The 21,984-nt window shown below is 40.5% G+C and overlaps 1 protein-coding gene across 1 annotated transcript in view; it reads left to right on the forward strand.

The window, feature by feature from the left end:
* fstl5 (follistatin-like 5) overlaps window positions 1-21,984 on the forward strand; it is a 163,865-nt gene that overhangs the window by 59,696 nt on the left and 82,185 nt on the right. The window contains exon 5 of the mRNA XM_076103560.1: window positions 7,042-7,290. Within this exon, the coding sequence (XP_075959675.1) occupies window positions 7,042-7,290 (249 nt within the window). The remainder of the gene's footprint in view (window positions 1-7,041; window positions 7,291-21,984) is intronic.

Consider the following 21,984-nt stretch of genomic DNA (forward strand, 5'->3'; position numbering starts at 1 on the left):
TCGATTGACTAAGACCAAAACGATTGATTAGTCAACGTATTGACTAAAAGGTGGCAGCCCTTAACGGCAGTTCAATTTTGCTGCTAGATGCTGGAATACTACAAACAAACTCTTCTTCACTTCCCTGATGTCAACGATCAATGAACGTTTCTCTAGAACACTGCAAACAGCATTTAGGGGGGCCAAGCAATCGGCTCGCTCCGAACGGACACGTGTTGTGAACAGCCACAAGCTCCGAACAGGCACGCCTCCGACAACGCTGCAAGCAGCGATACCGGAGTCCAACAATCCACTAATTCTGATGCCGAATATAGACGCGCCCCTTATATGCATTGCAACCTCATTTACATTTTCATGTGATAAATCTATTATGGCTGGATTGTCTGGTTATTCAAAAGACTTTTTGATGGCTACAGGTCTACTGAAGTTCCTCTCGGTAGAACTTGTTCCCTTATTGCAAGTCTAAGATGAAATCTACAAGGTTGTGCATAAATAACAACTCAAGCTGGGTGAAAATGAATCAGGCTTCAAGACATTTTATTTCATTCTCCATTAATATGTCACAAATAATTAATTCATGGTCAACAAATATGCAACATTCGGGAGCTTGCTGTTTCTGAGACTCTGCTAATGGTCACAGTTTATTTCAGTCACTGTGGGAGAAAACCCGACGTGCCGGCAGATCGAATGCATACATTAAACTTTTTCTTTGCATGACAACGGCTTTGCTAAAAATACACTTAACTGCTGCTGCTACTGTAGATGCTTGTGTATTCCAGTATTTGCAGCTCTGCACACGGCCCTTATGTACCTGCTCAACATCTGCTGTGACTTTCAAAGAAGTTAAACGAGCAATGTGTCAGCCGGTGTAAGGGAATGTGACATTGTTTGTGTGCCATGTAAAGTTTTAGCATTGTTTTAGTAGTTGTATTTTTCTGATTTGCATCCCCTTGTACTCGTTCATGGGCCTTGTGGGCCATCTTAACTCGGTGCGCCGAGTGAGCTTAGAGCTCCCGACTGTTGTTTACCACAGTCTGGTCTCTCCCTCAGGACTCTGAGCTGCTGTAATGGAAAACATCAGATGTGTACCAGGCGAACCTTCTTAGTTTAGGAAGAGAAGAGGAAAAAGCCCCGCCGGAAATAGGACCTGCAGTATAGCTTGTTGAAAAAGAGATGCACGTCCAAGAGTGAATGTGCTTCAAAACATTGGGGCATTGCTAAAGTGGGGCGGCTGTAGTTCAGTGGCCCCGCCTCCTACTGTCTGCATGTTGAAACGTCCTTGAGTAAGACACTTGAACCCAAAGTTTCTCTCCAGGCGTTTTAGAGCAACCCACTAACAGGGGTCGGCTACTTAGGATGTGTTGGTCACATGTCATGTATTTCCCTGTAAGTGACCTTGGATTTAAAGTTTTGTTGTCATTAGTGGTTTTGAGCATTTAGATGCAGCAAGAGATGTCAGAGGGCAGCTTGAATGGTTTTACAAAGAGTTTCCATTATAATGCTTTTTGTCTTTTGCTGTGAAGGCAAGGCTTTAATCCATCTGCAATGACAATCTGATTGTGCCTGGGTACAGACCGTCCATGACCCCATCAAGTTTGAGTTGACCGATTCGGCAGCGTGACATGAAACAGCGGTTTCTTGATAAAAAAGTGTACGAGCCAATGAGCGCCTTGGGGGCACTAACACTTAGGCAATCTGCACTATGGGCGGGACTAATGCCATCGTCTAGCCATTGTCAACGGTTGTCAGCTGTGCGCTTGAACCGAGGAGTAATAATCAATCAAAGAGGCAATGTCAGACTGAAGATGGAAACATAACTGGTCAGATCACTCTCAATATTAATGAATGCACACAGAAGGATTCACAAATGTATTTTGTAATACACATAAATGACTCTCCACAAACATATTTTTCGAAAGTTCATATCTTTATATACAGTATATATATATATATATATATATATATATATATATATAAATTATATAAATGTAAACAAAATCCACATAATTATTATAAATAATATTTTTGTGGAGCGAGTAATTTCTATATAAATCACAAAACACATTTGTGAATCCTTCTGTGTGTGCATTCCTTAATATTGAGTCAGATCTGACCGCATAGAAACAAGTCGACAATTCTGTTTGATATCAGGCAAAATCTGATTATGTCGGCCGTGTCCAAGTACGTCTGTTATCCTTTTAGAGAGCGTTCACCTCATTATGCACGCTTCGAAGCATGATGCCCTTCAAATGATGTTCTGGAGTCACTTATGTCGGCACCTTGGTGTTGCCTACATGCTCTGACTAAATGTTGGCATTTTACTGTGAATTGAATTCAATGATTATATTTGAATGTTAGTGAGTAATGTGAAGAATGCCGTTATTTTACTATCTTATATTCATTTTAGATAATAAATGATCATGGTAGGTCATCTCTTTAATTCCCCAAAAATATGAATTGTGTTTACGTAAGCTCGTACCAACCAATTTAAACCAATAACATGGTGACATCTATCCATCCATCAATCGATCTTCAACTTTTAGTGGCAAGTGAGGTGTGTGTGAGCCACAGTCCTCTCTACCACCGTATCGGACTACATTCTAAGCTCACACTTTTTAGCGGTCCAATCGAATGCGAACGATTTGATTTTCAATCCTTCTTGTAAATGTTCACTGCTCAAATATGCGTTTCTTTGGAAAATACGTCCCAGAACAGAAGCTAAAGACGCTCTAGCTTCTGTTTCACTGAGACTTCAATCTTCTGTTGCTTTTTTGGATCAGCGGCGGCAGTCTGGATGAAAACTCATTTAAACTTTACCAACAGTTTCCAATTTCTTAATTGGTAAAAATGAACTTCCCTGTTGTGTGCAGCAGAACTACACAACAGCCTTCACAGCCTACATCGTATCTCATATACCATATCGTATTAAAACAGATAATACTGTGATATCTCATCGTGTTTGTTTCTCCTGTCTTGTACCAAAATAAGCAGAGCAGTAGCAGAAACAAATCCACCCCTATCATGATTAATGCTCCTGATAGGCGTTTACAAGTGCACAGTTCCAGCTCAAAATTCACACAACATCCTTCGGGTTGTCATTCACCACTGAGCATCGTGTATTTCCGCAATGCTCTGAAAAAGTAATAGGTCATCAATAAATGAATGGCTGTGCACAACTCCTCATTTGTCTCTGATGTCAGCTGATGACCAGACTGTTGGATGTGCATACTGATAACAAATGACTGCGCCCTTCGCTGACCCTGCTGGTGGCAGGGAATTTGCCTGGCTGTGCGACGCAAATTCACTGAATAATCATTATGCCGGGCCACCGCAGGGATTTAATAAACTAGCAAATTGACTGGCTCCAATCAGGTCACAGTGTACGCGCTTGTATCTCGTCTAAACCCTCTGTGACGGCTCGATGATAACGCAGGACTGTGTGTGGGGTGATGTACGGGATGCGAATGAGGCTTAACACTTTTAAGTTGGTGTGTTAACCACATCGTCCAACTGCTAAAGCTCAGATATAAACACATGTCAATTGAAAGCCACAAAGCTCTCAAAACTGATATTTCAGGATTTAATATAACCTCATTTCTCAGATGGTATTCTTCATCTCTCATGATTGAATTAACTTTTACTTGACAAAAAATAAAGACTGCATGTATGTGGCTTTTAGCTACTTACAAGCTTATACAAGGAAATGGTGCAAATGCAACAACGGTTTCCTTTTTGGAATTTGTGTTTTAATGCAAACGCTGATACTAACTTCACAATGTTTGATGCGTCTGAGCGAAGAAGCAAAGCGATTTATCTAATGCATTGTTAAAACCGTTTGCTTAGGCGTGTCTGTGGACGCCGGGTGCTCATTTTGCCTTTCCTTTGAGTTCATATATCTGCCCGTTCTGCTCAAAGCCAAATGCTTCATAGATTGTAATTAATGCAGTGAAGCACCACTCTCCAGTCAATATTTATTGGTCAGTGAGACAGTGTGTGCAATGTGAAAGTAGAGTTTGTGGATGCCAGTCTGTATGCGCCTCAGTTCAGTTATTTTTCTTCCTTCCATGACAGTTTTACAGTTCAGTTACACTCTCTTATCGAGACTAAGTGCAGTGCAACCCTGCGTTGAATTAAGGTCATGTGCAAAACAACTGAAAAGCATTAAAGTTGAATATTGACAGATATTTCAATATGAATGCTAAGCGGATACAGTTTTTATGAGCTTTCCTTCTTTACGTCGGCAGAAATAAAAATGTGGCCAGCTTTGTTTTCAAAATGAAGCCATTATTTTAATATTAAACATAATTAATGTAGCTGGATAGGCTTAGGTAAGTAATACAAGTTATAGCTGAGGGTTAAGATGAAGTTCATGGTTAAACAAAAAAAGAGAAAGATTCATCAAATTTATAGCGGCATTAATCCAATGTGGCCTGAAGGTGGCAGAAATATGACAAAACTTGCTGATAAATAGCAGCCACCGTAGTACTAGCCCCTAACGTTTTATGGCTAACATCTTAGCAAACAGTTGTTTAATTAGACGTTAAGCAAAGCAACATTATCATTCCATCCGGCGTTATGTTTCTGGCCACCTGCTGAATATAAACCCAGCTCTGTTTTTGTCTCCATCACCCCAGGAGAAAAACAGATCTGGGTTTGGCTAAAATGTTTATTCTTCAACAGCTAGTTGCTGATGTTGTCTGTTTGGTGCTGGGAAGGTAGCATAGCATAGATGTTCAGCTTGACACAGGGGAAACTGTGCATGTCATGTCAAAGAAATTAGCTTAAAAAAAGGCTAAGATCTTTAGATCTTTTGAATCTAGTTTGTGCAGGTCATCTTGGGGACACTTTGGATGCTACAGAGTGAGGCTTTGATGAGTTCAAAAACTTTTCAAAAAATTAAAACTTCACTTTTAGTGGGACATGTCTTTGCAGATGTTAGGGATTCAAGCCACAATAGTTCAGTACAAACTTATGTCACAGCTGTCATTGATCAATCCTGTGCTGGAGTGAGTCGTGGTTTGTATGCGAGGATGAGTGTTCCGGCATTTTAGCTTTCATTGTAGCCATTAACATGGTCCACTTGGCATGTGAAGAGAAAAAGAAAGGCTTAGATATTTGTATTACCGTGGCATTTCTTTGAAGGATAGCTACACTTATTACATAGATATAGTGACCTTTTCACAGATAGAATAAGCTGTGGACAAATACGGTTCTGTGTCTCTTACGTACATAACTTTACGCAACAGTGCAGCATTGAGAGGCACTCGCTTTGATGGTTGTTGAGTTTCTTTAATTTTTTTTTTTTTTCTCTGCTCATCATACCCGTCCACCGTCCCTTGAGGACCATCGCAAAGGGCAATCTAAGAGTGAGCAAGCTGCTATTAGAAAGCCGATATATTTGATGTGGTTCATGGGTTTCTGCACAGACTGATCTGTGGCTTGTCAAGACTTATTGGTGTTCATATAGGTTGAAATGGCAGACCACAACAGAAGCATGTCCTCAAAGAAATTAACACTAATCGTTTATTGAGGGGAAAATGTTGTTCTCATAAAACCTTTTTAATTATGTACTATTTCTTCAAATAACTGCTGCTAAAGAAAGACATACAAGCTGCAATGTTTGGCTCTGGTACTATTTGTTCTCCCCAGCCTGCAAAACCCAAGCCGTTCCCCCTTTAGTCATTCACTGTAGAGCGTTAATTCACATAAAGCCACACTCACATAAAGGTGAGGTAAACTGTGGGACACGCTGGCCACTGTAAACATACTCTATGCCATCAAAGTAGCTTTGGGTTTAATCGAAGGCTTTGCACTTGAGATTTCCTCAGACTGTTGGTTTTTAAGGTCTGGAGGGGTAAAATAAAACTCGATTTTACGCAAACAACTTTCAAAATATCCTTTAGATTTTGTAGATCCTCTTATAACCTCTGAGTTTTATCTGCTGACCCCTTAGGGGATCTGGACCCATGGGTTATGAACCACTGCTCTATGCGATAGCTCAATGAATACCTGTATGAAGACTGTGTATATATCTTTATATTTACACACACACACACACAACACACATAAAACATCCAGCATACTTTAAGGAATAAGACATGTAATGACATCACCTCCTACTCTAGGATATTGTGATGGACATTTTCCTCTGCTTTCTGATGTGGGATGCTCCTGTAGCTCTCCTTGTAGAGCGGGCACACCATGTAGACGGACTTCTTACTGCAGCGGAGTTTGAATCTGACCCACAGGCCTTTGCTGCATCTTGTTCCCTCTCTCTCTCCCCCTTTCCTGTCCTTCTCCAGCTGAGATATAATAAAGGCAAAAAGCATAAATAATTGTAATGGCAATATTTGTTAGTAGCAGCGATGTATTGTCTCGTTCTTATTTTAACGTCACTAAACGTTCCATGAAACCTTAATGAACTTTGAAAAAGACAGAGAAAGGCAAATGTAATAAGGTTATATTATAATTCACAATGAATTAAAACATGTTCATGATGTTTCTTCTGTTTTACCGGTATGTGTGCTTCCATTAGTGCTGTTGCCCGCCTGTCAGAAGTTTAAGAAGTTCACTCTCCTCACCACTAACTGATTCAGCCCTTAAAATGACAAAGCCTCCATGACAATGTAGATCTGATGAGGGTTTCCCAGTCGGAATGGGAAAGCATACTCGCATAGACGGAATATATTTCTCTCTTAAAAAAAACCATTTAAAGTAATTTGATTAAAATGTAGATTTATTTGACATCTTTGCAGTCTTGGGTTGAAGTAAACAGAATTTTAACCACTCTCAATGTGGGTGTTATGGATTTCTACTAACATTTTGTGACTTTAGAAAAACATCATCCTGTATCAACGGGGATTCCCTGAGGGTTGACGGGACTGAAAGAGCCTTAATGTGATCCAACCTGTAACAAGAGCCTTAATGTGATCCAACCTGTAACCTTTAACTCAGACCTTCCATCTCTTCTGCTACACATCGATCACAGGTTGTGGATCGGTCAACGATGTAACTTTTTTTCTTTCTGTGTGTTTTCCGCAGCTTTTATGGGACACAATGGCTATCCAAGTCCATGTGAACACAAGTACTGTGGCTTGGGGCGTCACTGTGTGGCCAACCACGAGACTGGCCAAGGGGAGTGTAAGTGCTTGGATCACTGTAAGCCGCACTATAAACCCGTGTGTGGTTCAGATGGGAAGCTGTACCAAAACCATTGTGAGCTCCACCGGGCCTCCTGTCTCAAAGGACACAAGATTACCATCATGCACAGTGAGGAGTGCTTCTACAAAGGTAAGAGCTCATGTGACCTTTCTCTAATGGTGTATGCGCTCCAGTGAATGCTGTATGTCTACCACCGTGCCCTTTGCAATGCATACGAGTTTCCTTTTGGCCCTGTAACCTGTGGGGTTTAATCGAGTTTGCCTCCTGCTATGACAGGCACTTAAATGTTTAGATAAAAAACAACATATGATGCACCCACAGTATGGACATGTGAACCTAGTTTCTGCAAAAGAAATGTGTGTGTTTGCTGAAAAGTGTTTCTGATTTTGACAACTTCACCATTTGAAGGTGGTTCATTTTTAGTACTGTATACATACTGTATATAAGGTCAGGGACACTTTCATCCAAACTCATGCAGTTTTACTATAGGTACCTCCATGGTACACAAATGCTTATACCTGCGCAGTGTTAGTGTCATGTCGGACCCATTCTGTGACCCAGGACTGAATCTAGGTTATTTATGACCTAAAGGGATTGGGAAATTAAAGACTTTTTCAACATAGAAGAAGAGGAATAACTGAAACATCTGTGAGCGAGAGACAGTCTGGGAAGTTACCATCAGCCAAATGTTGGCTGCTGAGCCAGTTTACTCCACCAGCCTCTTTGGCAGTCAACCAGCCATCATTAGGGAGTGCCCTTCTAATCTTCTGCTACTTGGTTGGTAAAATAGTGCAAGTCTCCATTTTGGCTTACAGGCTTAAAATGTTCTTACCCCAGATCTAAATGGCTCATTGAAAATATGTCACTCCAATGAAGATAAATAATAATTTCACCCACAAACAGTGACTAGAATAAACAACGATCGCTTTGGTGTGTTTTGTAGAGTTTGCTCATTTTGCAGAAATTACACCCGCTGGCTCTGCTATTGAACAGCTTTTGTTGAATTTACTTTGGGGAATATGGACTTATGGGAATAGATTGCCATTTTGGGGAAATACAACGGTCATCTTAGCTTAGCATAAAGACTGGGACAACAGGGAAACAGCTAGCCTGGCTAAGTTTAAAGATTAAAAAACTGCCTACCAGTATCTCTAAAGCTCCCTGATTAGGCAGATGCTAGTACACCAGCTGAGACTCCAGGAAGTTACTATCAGCAGCCAAGAAATAGTCCGACACATATTCCCCTGTGAAGCAGAGAATCCTCATTTTTACTTTAATGTTTTTTGTACAGATTGAACAAACCAGGTGTAAGAAGTTAATTTGTGAGATTTTAGTTAGAGTTTGGTATCCCCCTTTTCCACAAAAGCTTTACCAGAACGCAAATGAGCGTATTTGTCGAACTATTCTTTTAATATGACAGCAGGCGTAAAAAAAAATCAAACCCATCTTTTCCATCTCCTGAAAACTGTAATGCACAATGTCATAACAACACACCATTTTTGTTTGTAAAACTGTACTCAGTAAGAGGATCCACTCTAGCAAATGCATTTTCATTTTTAAAAGATAAAACAATTATTTCGAAAAGTATTATTCAGGGAAAAACATGAAAAGCAGCATCTGAATTAAGGGGTTATCTCTAATGTTCTCTGTAGATGCACATATTACTGCATATTACAGTCCATTATAGAACATAAGAGCACATGCCATTGTACCTTAACATCTTACACATAATTAAAGACATTGTTGAACCAATGACATGAAATATTGACATATACAGTGATGTATAACATTGCATAGTGAACACAACATAGAGATCAGAACGCTCAATCTGAAACCAGTCATATTGTGAAACGCACAGCTTGGTTCGAAGGAGGGAGCAGGTGGTTGCACTGTCGTGTTCATATTTCCCCAGAGAAGGTTGACTGCTCCCTACCATTGATTGTATAAACACACCAATTATTCTTAGTCCCTGGAAACAAGGCTACTCTCTCTTTTGTAACGCTAGACATTAGTGAAGTAAGAGCTCCTGACACGCTGCACCTTTGTTCTATTCAGAGCAAACGGGAATTGTTGCAAACTCACAGGCAGCATATTCATAATATTCATGAGCGATTGACTGAGTCTCCGCATTGATTCGACAGGGTTTCTCAGCTCACTTGTTTACTTTGAAAAGTAACTTCATACGAGACTGGGAACCACTTTGGATCTGTATACTGTTTCTGATAAAACTCTCTTGTGGTCTTCCTTACAGAGGGTTTTTGGGGCCAACATCCTCGGTTTGTGAAGCCAAAAACAAAACAAAAACAAAAAAAAACCAACAGCACATCCGTCTCACCACATACACGCATTCTGGCACGACTAAAATGTTCAATTTAGAGATGAACAAAGCCTCACAGCGGGAAAGGAAAATATGTGCACGCTTTTACAGCAATTCCCTGCTCTATACAAGAGCCAACACATGCAAACCGTCTTAAAACAGCAGCATCATGATTTGTCATACATTAAGAGCAGCCTAGATAAGCCTCTGATGACAATCAAAGCATCTGTTTCATCCCAATCACAGTAAATAGGCATTCAGATCAGTGATACATCCCTGGTTGGTGTACGTCTCCGTGCCCCCCCCCCCAGCACCCAATCAGCATCTATCCGCAATGCAGAGTGGGATATTTGACCAATGTCAGGAGATCAATATCAGATCAACAGGAGCCAAAGGAAGCAATCATTTAAAAAAAAAAACACAAGCCCCCCCCTCCCATCACCTCCCTCTCTCGGTCCAGACGTTCTTTCTTTTTACAGTGACGGATGTTTAATCAATTTCTCATTGCATGAGAGCGCCAGGGAGAGGACACAGGACACCATTAGTGATCTCTGCTAAAGGCATTGTTTTCTTCTCGACACTTTCAAATATTAAAAAAATAGAAATGCAAATTATAAAAAACGTTTACAGTTGTAAATGTTTACACAGGAAAACAGAGGGATTGCCTGAATATTGCACAGCCTCGGAGGATCTGTTCTTTGTTTCAAAGGGAACAAAAAGGAACCGTGGCAATCAGAGGAAATAGATAATTGAGCAACTGTAATAGAGCTTTCAACTAAATGTGATGTGATTATGATTCAGGGGTTATTAGTGGGTAAAATGAAATCTGCCCTCAGTGGCATGTTAAATATGTCACTTGATTTGTTTGTCCTCCAGGTAATGGGTTCAATTTACCTTGCAATATGGAGATACATTCTCATTATCGCAGCATAAAAAATAATTTCCCTCAGTTCAATATTAGTTATTACCATAATGGTGGTTATGTTTGGGTCCAATTTGTGCCTCTGTTAGTTTGTTAGTTAACCGAATATCTACTTAACCGATTTCTGTTAGATTTGGTGGAAGGTCATGCCACGGGCCTAGAAGCAGTGATTACTTTGTAACCACGCTAGGGGCTGACCCAAGAGATGGCAATGTCAGTCGCTTGGTCGGTTCACAGCAACTAGTGGATGAATTGCCTTGAAATTTTGTGTAGACGCTCATGGTCCTGAAAGGATGGAGCCGACTTAGTTTGGTTACCCCCTGACCTTTCTTCTAGCGGCACCATGCGGTTGACTTTTCTTGTGTGAAATAGGACAACCATTACTGTCGCCTTACGGCAAAAGGAGCCGGGGTTCAAACCCAGGCTGGCCGGCCCATATGTGTGGAGTTTGCATGTTCTCCCTGTGACAGCGTGAGGTTGCTCCGGCTTCTGCGGCGTCCTCCCACAGTCCAAAGACGTGCAGGTTAGGTTAATTGAGGACTCTAAATTACCCGTAGGTGGGAGTGGAAGTGTGGATGGTTGTCTGTCTGCATGTGTCAGCCCTGTGACAGCCTGGCGACCTGTCCAGGGTCAACCCTGCCAGCTCCAGGGTTTATTTAAAATAAAGTCAATAAAATCCGATCTGGTCTTGTGCTGTGTTCTGTCCACATTAGCCTACTTGTGTTGCAGCGCTGTCGCCTTCCTTTACCACAGCCGGGCTCTACGGTCCAGCATTTCATCGCATATGAGGGATAACATTTTAGTTATATATGAGCTTATATTTGATGCACATTTGTTTCCTTCCAACATTACAATCTTCCTTGCAGTTCTTTTGAGTCCCATCTGCGCTATGTTCACACCTCCTTTCAGAAGTGGAGATTTTTTCCCCCAAAACGTATTGCGACTTCCTCCCTTAAATGAATATGCAGTGAGGAGAAAGTGCACCCTGCAGACACTCGCACAAATGATAAGCAAACTGCGACTCTAGCCGGGTTTGTTTGACAAATACAGCACATGAGTTTTGTTTGGGGTGGAATGCATCAAGTTTGCATCTGAAAACAGGTGCAAAAACCTCAATAAATCTCTCCCTCGGTTGTTGATTGGCTGAATGTACGGCATGGAAAGCTTCTCATTACAGCAGCATACAGTCTTCCCCTTGTCCAGTATATTAAACTGGTTGTAATCTTTGACTGTAGGCTGTTAAATTTGGTACACACTGCCATAAACGAACTGTCAATGCCAGATGGATGACATGCTGGTTACACTAATGCTCTGCTGACTGCAATAAATTGCCTCATACTTTCACTGCTGTTAGATAGAAGCTAATAAAATGGCGATCAGCTGGTCACAGGAGATGTATTTCCATCATTTATCAGCCACTTTCAAACCACATTCAGTGGCCAAACAATCAGTGCAAACCTAATTTTAATTATGGATGTGCAGGTCATCTTATTTTAGATCCGTATGTGTTCAGCAGATCTAAAATCCTCCACAGCACGACTGCTGATTAAACACTGAACCTCCTCCAATGTAAATATTCAGAAAACAAATGTGTAAGTCATATGCCAAAGCACATTTCACAAACATTAGTGTGTTTATTGTGGATTTACATGTTTGGATTTCTTGGGTATGTTATTCCTAGCAATATCACATCGACATTTAACATGCTATTTTGAAAGTAGAGCGATAGTGCAGTAGATCGCACAGTGATTTTGAAGTGCCATGAGTTCCGTCTTTCAAAGAAGCTGTGAAATTGTACCATTATCTCCAGTATTCAAATGTCTCAGTGATGTCTTAATGAGACCAAATATCATACAAGTGCAGAGTATCTCACGATCCCTTACAAGATTCATATTAATTTGATGGACAGACAATTAGTCCCCTGGGCAAGCTTAAACCCACAGCCGGAGGAAATGATTGCTTTTGAGCTGACATCCATATGCAAAGAAGCTGAACCATTACTGGTTCTGGTCCCAGCTGGATGGGTGTATGTTGGCAATGGACAGGCCTTGTCAGCCATACCTTCTCTGTGCTTCATATCAGTTTTGGAAGACGGGATAAAAAATGACAGCCATGTGTTGACTGAAACTTCTCATTAGCACTGGGGGAGAGCATATGACCCACCATTTACACCTCACACAGCATGGCAACTTCACCAGGATCGGATCTGATTGAAAATTAAGTGGTGCACAAAAGCCTGTCCAATCTGCGGAGGGAAATGTGTGCATGAAGGCGAGCAATCTCTGCAATAGGCAATTGCCACGAGCGGAGACAATCAGGGCTAAGGTTGCGGCACATCAAGCAAGTGGTTTCAGTGCATTCAGCACATCCAATTACCTGGGAGATCATACATTTAGAAAACCTTCAGACGTTTGGCGCCAAATTAAACCTTCTGTGCCAGAGCTTCTCAATTTTTTTATTTACTACTTACTGTGTGGTTGCACTGCATCATTTACTTTACTATTACATCATGGTGTTGGGGAGCACGGGCCGACGTTTTACATGGGATGTGTTTCAACATTGAGATGAGCAGTTGGTGTTGGATTACATCACACCTGTAAAAAGTGAAACGGCCCGCAGACTTCAGGTAGTCGCATAAAACATTGATTCAGACATTTTAGGGGTACCAAAACCAAAATAAGAAAGCTCAAAGGAGAAACAAACATATACACAAAGTTATGCAGAGGTTGACATGTCACAATTCTGTTCAACCATCGACGGTTTACGAGTCCCACAGTTTTTAGTTTGTACTGAGATGGTAATTTAGACTGTTAAATGTCTAAAATGTAAAACGTGGGTCCCATAAGGACCAACGGTGACACAGGTGTCACGCGTCCTAAGCATTCTGCCTTTAAGAGAATAGTGCCAAGCTTAACACAACTGACGGCATGGGTAGTGCAATAATGTATACTTTTTAATCACATTCATGGTTTCAATCAGGAATGGGTTGCTGAGTGTACATTAGAATTACTGCCAAAATGTGATTAATGAGTAACAACCTGGAATAGCACTTTCATAATTACAATGCCAATGCAACAGCTTCACCACCTATAGTGTGATAATGATCTCACCTCCATCCTTGCAGCTCATGTCTCTGTGCCTTTGGCCAGAATAATTATTCTTTTCTATTATCTTCCGGATGAATCTGTTTATGTTTAGAATATCGGAAAATAGTGAATAAGGCCATTACAGCCTCCCATAGTGCAGGCTACCATCTTCAGATTGTTTTTGTTATCGGACTAACAGTCCAAAACAAGAATACACTTAATTTAGTATCATTGAAACTAGAGAAAACCTGCAAATCTAAACATTTGAGACGAGAAAACAAAGGATTGACTGAAATGACGACTCCATTAGCAAAATTGTTCTCGATTAATTTTGTGTTTGACTAATTATGAAATCAACAAGTTGTTTTAGCTCTAATTTGCATTACATGAATCTGCATTGCGGGGTTCAAACACTTCGCTATAGCTGCTGGTTAAATATAGGGGAAATACAATGTGTATATTGGCTAAATATGAAAGGCTCTATATATTGTTCCTACTTCCGTTTGTGAAAGACATGGGTTAAGTTGTGCAGTTAAACCCTTAACGAAGTGAAGGCAAATGAGAGTGAAAAGTGCGGTGATATGATTTGATGGGCATAAAGAGACAGAGGGTGAGTTAGGCGTTTGGGGGTGAAAAAATACTTGGAGGGAAGCAATTTCTGTTTTTGCATAATTATTGAGAGGGAAGAATCAACAGAGGATTGACATTGATGGAGGCTTGTCCCTCACATTCCCTCTGTCACGGGGTGTCATTTTTATTTAGTCTCCCGTAATTATACTTTGTATGATGTAGAAAGAAAGAGTTGTTTAGGGCGTCTGCTTGTATATCATTTTGGTTATCAAGCAGGCATTTAAAAACATTATTTTTATTATATTAGATATCAGGGAGTTTTTTTTGCAGGGGTGTTGTTCCTATCAGTATACATTTAATGCTCAGTTTATGGTGAAACTGTATGTATGTGATGTAGTTTTGTATTCTAGGTCCGTTTCTTTCTGCAAAACACAAACAAAGTAGAACAACTTTAAAAGTGACTTTTTTGAGAGCTTTTCATTCTTACTGTACTATTGTTATGTTGTCACTGTACAGCACAGTTATATTTTAAATTGTACAACAAACCAGGCACATATATGCCACACAGCAATAACGAACATCTGTAAACTAGGCTGTGTCTATAAAAGTAGAGCTTTTTGAACTACACTGCGTTTGTTGTCGGCTGCCTCCCTGGCATCTCAGTGGAGCAAACCCTTTGTGGACGACTCCCCTGGGCTCTGCCAAGGAAAAACATGCTCATGAAGCATCACAGCATCCGGCCTCCAGAGACCCTCTACCTTAGCGATGCGTCTCTGTCTTTCCCCACCGGAGGCATTCCAGGGAGATCAGCTTGTGTACAGTGAAGGGCTTCTGAACCTCCTGTGCGTTCTTGCTTTCTTTTAATGACTCTCTGGTGCCGTTAATGCCGCGACCTCTGTGCGAGACCTGGCATTGTCATCGACAGCAGCGCCAAAGAACAAGCTCCTCATTAAAATCTAGACCTGTGGATCATTAAGTTTGCAAGGGCGTCCAAACCATTGTCAGCTGCAGGGTCTCGGTGCCGGTCGACTCTGACGTCAGTGTAGACCAACACGAAAATATCTTGGAGATTAACTTCAAAGCATTTCTTTTTCTGACACATTATTATGAGTTTTGGACATTATGTCTCAAGGCTGTGGCAACTGGCTAAATGTTTGTGTTGAATTCAGCAGCACTCAGGGCAGAGGAGATTAATGTTCCTGTTCAATCTATCCAGATTATGTGCTCATCTGCTGTGTATCAGATCAGTTGATGCAGGATCAGATTGGTTTTTTTTTTAACTAAGAAGAGCTACACGCACGCACGCACACGCACGCACACGCACACACACGCACACACACACACACACACACACACACACACGCACACACACACACACACACACACACACACACACACAAAGGCACTACAGAGGCTGTGCAACTGTCTTTGGTGTGTGTAAATTGACATCATAGCATGCTTATATGATAGCATATCTTTTTGGGTGTTTGTTTCTCTGAAAGTGGATGTGTGTCAACAGCCTTTAAAGTTGTTTCCGATACCAATACTAGGAGGATAAATGCCTCCGATACAGCCTAAACGAGTATTGGCAGATATGTGAATCTTTGCACTGATCCTGTGTCAAGTTACCATTTAATTTATCCGCTCATTTACACTACACAAGAACAACAATTACGAGCGTTGATGATGGTAGTAGCCAACGAGTGAGCCATTCTCATCCTTGTTGAGAGTTGGACATGTGCCATGTGTACCGACTTGGATTGTTATTACGGAAGGAATTGTTATTTATTCCAAGGTAAATTTTGTTTTATATTACTGTTGCAGTACTTTTTTACAACGTTACTGTACTATCATTTGTCTAAATTGTGGCTGCAATTTGTCTTTAACGCACTGGCATGAGATCGGTTCTCTGTGTCGGCCGATGCACAAATTCAGGCTTCGGAATCTGTGCCAAAGAGAAGAAAAAGACAAAATAAGGACAAACAAGCCCTCACCTGAGAGATAGAGTTGATGACAGAGCAACATATCCCTGAAAATCTGTGGCTTGCAGTGCCATCATTGGGCCATTTTTAATGGCCAGTTAGAAAATGTTGACATGAAAAAGAAAATAGACAAAAACAAGGCCAGGTCCATGGAAATGAACTTACTTTTCTGCCTCCATGACCCACTTAGCCATACTTTAATAGGAGACACTGAAAAGGTCTATTGTCTGGAGCAATGACACACTGAGCAATATGTCTCTTTCTGGGGGACGAATCAATGTTTCACAGTGCCTGATCATTTGAAAACTTTGAGTAATAGAACACAGCCTTTCATAATCAGCGCTGTGGCATTACAATGGAACAAAGATGTTGTCCCTTTTTTTCCCATTGATTTTTTCCCCCATTTTTTCTATGACACGGGCATCTGCTAATGATAGTCATATCACTGAATACATGGCAGCAATGGCCTCCCTTATTATAGCTGGATGAAGACAGATGCAGTAGAGAAACCGTGTAGATGTATGACATAGCTGCAGGGAGGGGCACAGGCCAATTTGTTGATAACTGATATGGTCAGGGAAATATCAGAGCACAATGGTCTCATCACTCTTTGTGTCTTGGCTTGCAGGAATAGCTCTTCTATTGCAGCAGTCTGGGGAAGGAAAGTGAATGACCAATAATACAGATTGAATTAGGAGGAGAAATGGAAAATATGATGAGGGTGAAATGTTATGTCACGGTGAATCAAAACTCCCCACCTGTTCACATTTGAAATCTGTGACCCCGTTGTTTTCCGAGTAAAGCCACTTTACCACGTATTCCACACTTACCTTGAGCTGTATGACAAAACATTTCCATTTTTCCACCCAGCCCGTCGCAGTCACCAGTAGCATTCAGATGCATTTGTCTTGCTTGTGTTATTGATCAAAAGGCAAGATGACTGAAACCTGCAATCATGGGCTGAGCTGCACGACATATATGTGGCTGTACTGTACAGCAGGGTTTCAAAGGGAAAACGAGAAGGAAAAGTCACTGCAGATGGCGAGGACATTTAATATTTACTGAAGGACACGGCCTGGAGCCGCTATGCCTTGTGCTGTATGATAAGGATGAGCAGCTACAGTGGTCTAATTTTAAAGGCTGCGTGTTGAGTTTGTTTATTTATTCACCACCCTGACTCCCGTCAAAGTGACAAAACACTGAACCCCCAACATGTCAGCTATGTTATCTAGTAAGTCATTGGTTAGTAATTGGTAATATGTTTATATGGCAGCTCCTGTCATAAGTGGGGTTTTGTTACAAGCTGATGCCTTCAGTAGCAACAGTAAATTACAGCTTCCTTTGCTGCTCACCTTTATGTTGAAGGCCTGTTTCCTAAAAGCATATTGAATTTACAAAAGCATGATCCAAATGGAAAAGCAAAGGCCATCCACACACAGTTGGAACCTGCTGTCACTCCAACATTGACAGACAGGTCCTTTAATACCGGGTGTCTGGTTGGCCAGTGGTTTACACTGTCACATAACAGCAAGAAGGACCTGAGTCTGAACCGGCTGGGCCCTGTGGAGTCTGAATATTCTCCGAGTGTTTGTGTAAGTTTCTTCTCACGGTCCAAAGTCTTGCACTTTAGGTAAATTGGAAACCCATTACACTTCTTACATTTGCGAGGTATTTGCAAAAGACATGTTCTTAAAAAGACATTAGAGAGAATCATTTATTAAAGGCTGCCTCTGACATAAAAGGTTGAGAGCGTCTCAAGAAGTAGACACCTAAAAAAAAACAAAGAGTTTTTCTTTTTCCAATTCTAATACTTTCATCACAGCCACCAACGCTGTCTGTGGAAAAGAGATAAAATGGATAATTTGTAAGTTTCCAAACCAATACATGTATAGCACTGCATACTTTACTCTGAATAACTACAATTAGGGAAGTAAAATGGGGGGAAGTAATGCAATCCTTCATCAGCTTCCTCGTTGTTGTATCTCTATTGTGACACCAAGATGTTAAAGAGTGTTAAAATGTAAGATTCCCCAAAGATTCCTGTTTGTTTCTACCTGGTAGTCTGTCGTTCTCCCCTTCCTTCTCCTTCCTCCTCCTCGGTTGTGTAAAGGTTATGTAAAGGTAACATCAACCATCAACTAGAGATGCACCAATACTGATATTGGATATCGTTTTTTTTTTTTTTAAAAGGTTAGGAAAGAATGATCCACTTCCAAAGTGAGGCAGCCAGCTTATTAAGTAAACACTAATTTAAGTAAGCACAGCACTGTGATGAAGGGATACGTAGCACTCTACTTCACATTACTGATGTCATTCTATACTGTAGCTTGATCCCTAGCTATCAACATGCCCTTCCCTTGAATCTAAGAAAGATGATTGGCTTCACTGCCAGTAGTTCCTCTAATGTGATTTTAATCTCATCTCGCTTAAATGCCTCTTTTCTTCGTCTTTTGTTTTCTTTGTGTTCGTATATACCCTTTTTTGTCTGTTGTGTGTGTGTGTGTGTGTGTACTTCCTTTTTCCCTTTGTTGGAGAATTTCCAGTTGCAGATGGAGATCTTATAGAGGAGTGTTTATTCGATGACAGAGTGATAACACCTGCAGGAATTGTTCAGGGAGTTCAGGAAACTTAGCAACCATCGCTTTGAGGCTTGCTAATAATTTGTGTTTAATTGCCACATCTACTTCAAACAAAAACCATACTGATTAATTCACACCACTACACTACTATGTTATTAGCTCTTTCATGGTTGTGCCGATAGACGAGGGTCTCAGGGATCGACGATGTTCAAAACGAATGCATTATATTGTTATTATTTTTGTTGTGAAATGATTTATTGTTAACCAACACTTGCTTAAAAGGCACCGTCAACATTTAGTTTCCCTTCATAGTACATTAATATGGACCCGGATCCACAAGGAGGCAAGAGGGGGCTGTGATGGCTGTCCAAAGCGCTCACAGATTTACATGGAGTATATTTGCTAACAGACAATGTAGCTCTTTTACATTTGGCTCATTGATTCAAGAGATATGAGGTGGGGCTCCATAGGCTGGGGATGAATGAATACTGTGTTATCAAAATTATTATACGGTTACGGTTATACTGTTTTGATTAGCTTTTGTCCCAGTAGCCCCTTCTCTCCATGTGTATCTAAAAATAAATATGTATTAAAGGGTTTATTCTTAGCAATGAAGAAACCCTTGAGGGGTTCCCATAAAAGTATTTCGATTTCATTCAGTGTATTCAGTATTATCTGTACGGTTCCTCAGTAGTACACAGTCAATGCACCTGAGGCTTTGTTTACCGTATTTATAAGGACAATTAGCACCAGCTGCTTTGCACTGTGCTGAAAAAAAACAAGATTCTTTGGGCAATTCCGCTTTGCTTTATTGTGTGTGAGATAGCGGAAGTTTGTTTAGAGGTCTTAATTCCAAGCATATCTTAGAAGAAATTAGCAAAAGAAACAACCATATCTACCTGCACATGCAGGATAAACTCACTTAACTAAAGATAATCTACTCTGTTATCCATTACCACCATTTTTAGAAGCATCGAGCACAAAACAAAGTCCCACACAAGCTTTATACATATACAAGACTGTGCAAGAGGTCCAAGCTAAAGTGGGATGTCTACGTCAGGTAGAACTGTAAGATAAACGGTTGCATGGATATTGGCAAGAGATTGAGCATACAAGACAAAAACAAACATGGTGTGTGTTTTATTGAACTAACTGAATGAATTAGCGTTAATCAATTGGATGAATATAAAATAAACACTGCACTTTTTCTAACCAAACACGAAGTTCAACTGTCTGCAGTCAAGAGACGCTTTCAAAGATAACCACAAGCAAATTCTAAATATTGCATAACAACGTTGTGCCGTATTGATGTGAAGCTTGGCTTTGATATTAAAACTTGAACATGAAAGACACGTTTGAAGTAAATACTTTTGAACCACACATATACAGTCATAAAGAAGAATCTGAAAATATCTTTTCATTATTTGTTCACGATAAAGATTTCACCTCTACGCTACACCTGCAGAAGCGGCAAATCTATTTATAGGTTAAAACTTATTGGTAATGTGTCATTTTTTGTTGAGTACAATCCGCTAAAACCCCCGAAAGGTTTTCACACTTCAAGACGAGGAAGTGGTGTCTTTGATGGGTTTATTTATAGCTTCTGCTTGGCTTCAAAGCATTCTATATTCATGTTCATTATGTGCTTAAACTGGCCAATTATTCCATCAGAGGCGTGTGTAGAGGACTGGGCAACGGATCCCAAACAATCATATGACAAATTAGCCAATTAAACATGTTTGATGTTCCTCCCCACCCCCCTGTTGTGCTGAATAGGTGTTTGCCAGTGGAGAATAGTTTCATTGATGCTCACAAGACGAATTTGTGACAAAGATAATAGTAATTACAGCCACGGTTAAAAAAAGAATACGCGGAAAAAAGTCTAGGACTAAATATATAAAGCTTAGTCAGGTAAATATATGCACAGTGTGTTTCTTCCTGCAGCCTTTTGTAACACATTTGCACAGTTTCAAAGAAACACAGCCTGGGGCTTGAATGTTTTACTGGAGGACCTTGACAGTGGATTTCACTTATTTAACGTATTTATCTTTTTTTATTTTGTAAAATTACTTTTTTTTTCTTAATTGTTAAGAATGTATTTACTCCACATTTTGTTCTGTCCTCTAAATCTTTGCAACCCATTTATACAAACCCTTAAAAACACTTCAGAATCTTGATGAATTGGCCACCTGTATTTTGAGTGAACCATTTTATCAGTCCGCACAAGATGGCTTCCCATCATGTATTGTCCTTTTTGTTGTTAGCTATTTTGTTTGCAAGCATTGTTTTACATCTCCACACCATTGAATATGATGATGCATCCTCAATGGTCCTTTGAGGTTAAAGAAATATATATATTTAAGTATTAGTTAAAATCCCTTTTCCTGTGATAAGTGTTCATTTTATTGCTCTCTGCCTTCTCCCTTTCCTTTGTTTCCACCCACTTTCTCCATCCTGGATATCAAGCCTTTGAACAATTTGGAGAAATAAATGTGAACAATAGATGCCAACTTTGCTTAAAGCGGTGTGTTTTGTGAGTAAGCCACTATACAGAGATGGAGAGAAGAAGAGAGTGTGGGGAGGAGAGGGTTGACTGGGTTGCAGCGCTGTGGGCGTTTTCTAATATCAAAGTGTTGACTTCATTCTATGTATAGCACAACCCATCTCACCCATGACGGGACAAATGTGTTTGGTTTTCAGGTGCTGGACAGTGCAATCAAGTGAGCAATGGATCTGTTATTGAGGAAGAAAAGGGAAAAATACAAGTTAAAGGTCATGTTTTTAATTGGCCTGAGGACGAAAGTCTGCTCTAAACAATGAGCAAATGTTATCTTCTGTGCTTGAGATTTGAGATTTAATGTTTAGCTTTTCGCTTTTTTTTGCGCGCTGAGCTGGTAGTGTACTGGGAGTTGTTGGAGATGTTTCATTGAAAACAGCTGCCTGATTCAGTGCCAGTACGCATTAGGTCCAAACTGGGAAGAGGGGACAGCAGCTGCCTGCCAAAACCCACGAACAACAACCCGTCACGATCGCATTTCCAACACGAAAACACAGTTAGTTAACTCAGCAAAGGGGGCTTTTGTTTTCGGCTCGGTTTGTCTTTTTGTTTCTGCACGCATTACAGTATTTTTCACTTTCATTAACATTGCGAGATAGGGCAATTTGTGCTGCATTCATGTAGTTTCAGAATCATCGCAAAAATGATTCCAGACTTGGAAAATTCATAGAACGCCGCTTCAAGTCGGAACAACAACTTAAAAACAGCTACCAAGTTGTTTAATAAGCAGTAAAATCCAACACATCTTCTTCGTAGTGTCCATGTTGTTTCCACATTACAAATTAAAGCTCGTGAACAAACAGGACGTGA

Source organism: Anarhichas minor, unplaced genomic scaffold, assembly GCF_050575085.1.
Source record: "Anarhichas minor isolate MPS153535 unplaced genomic scaffold, ASM5057508v1 ptg000028l, whole genome shotgun sequence".
NCBI lineage: Eukaryota > Metazoa > Chordata > Actinopteri > Perciformes > Anarhichadidae > Anarhichas > Anarhichas minor.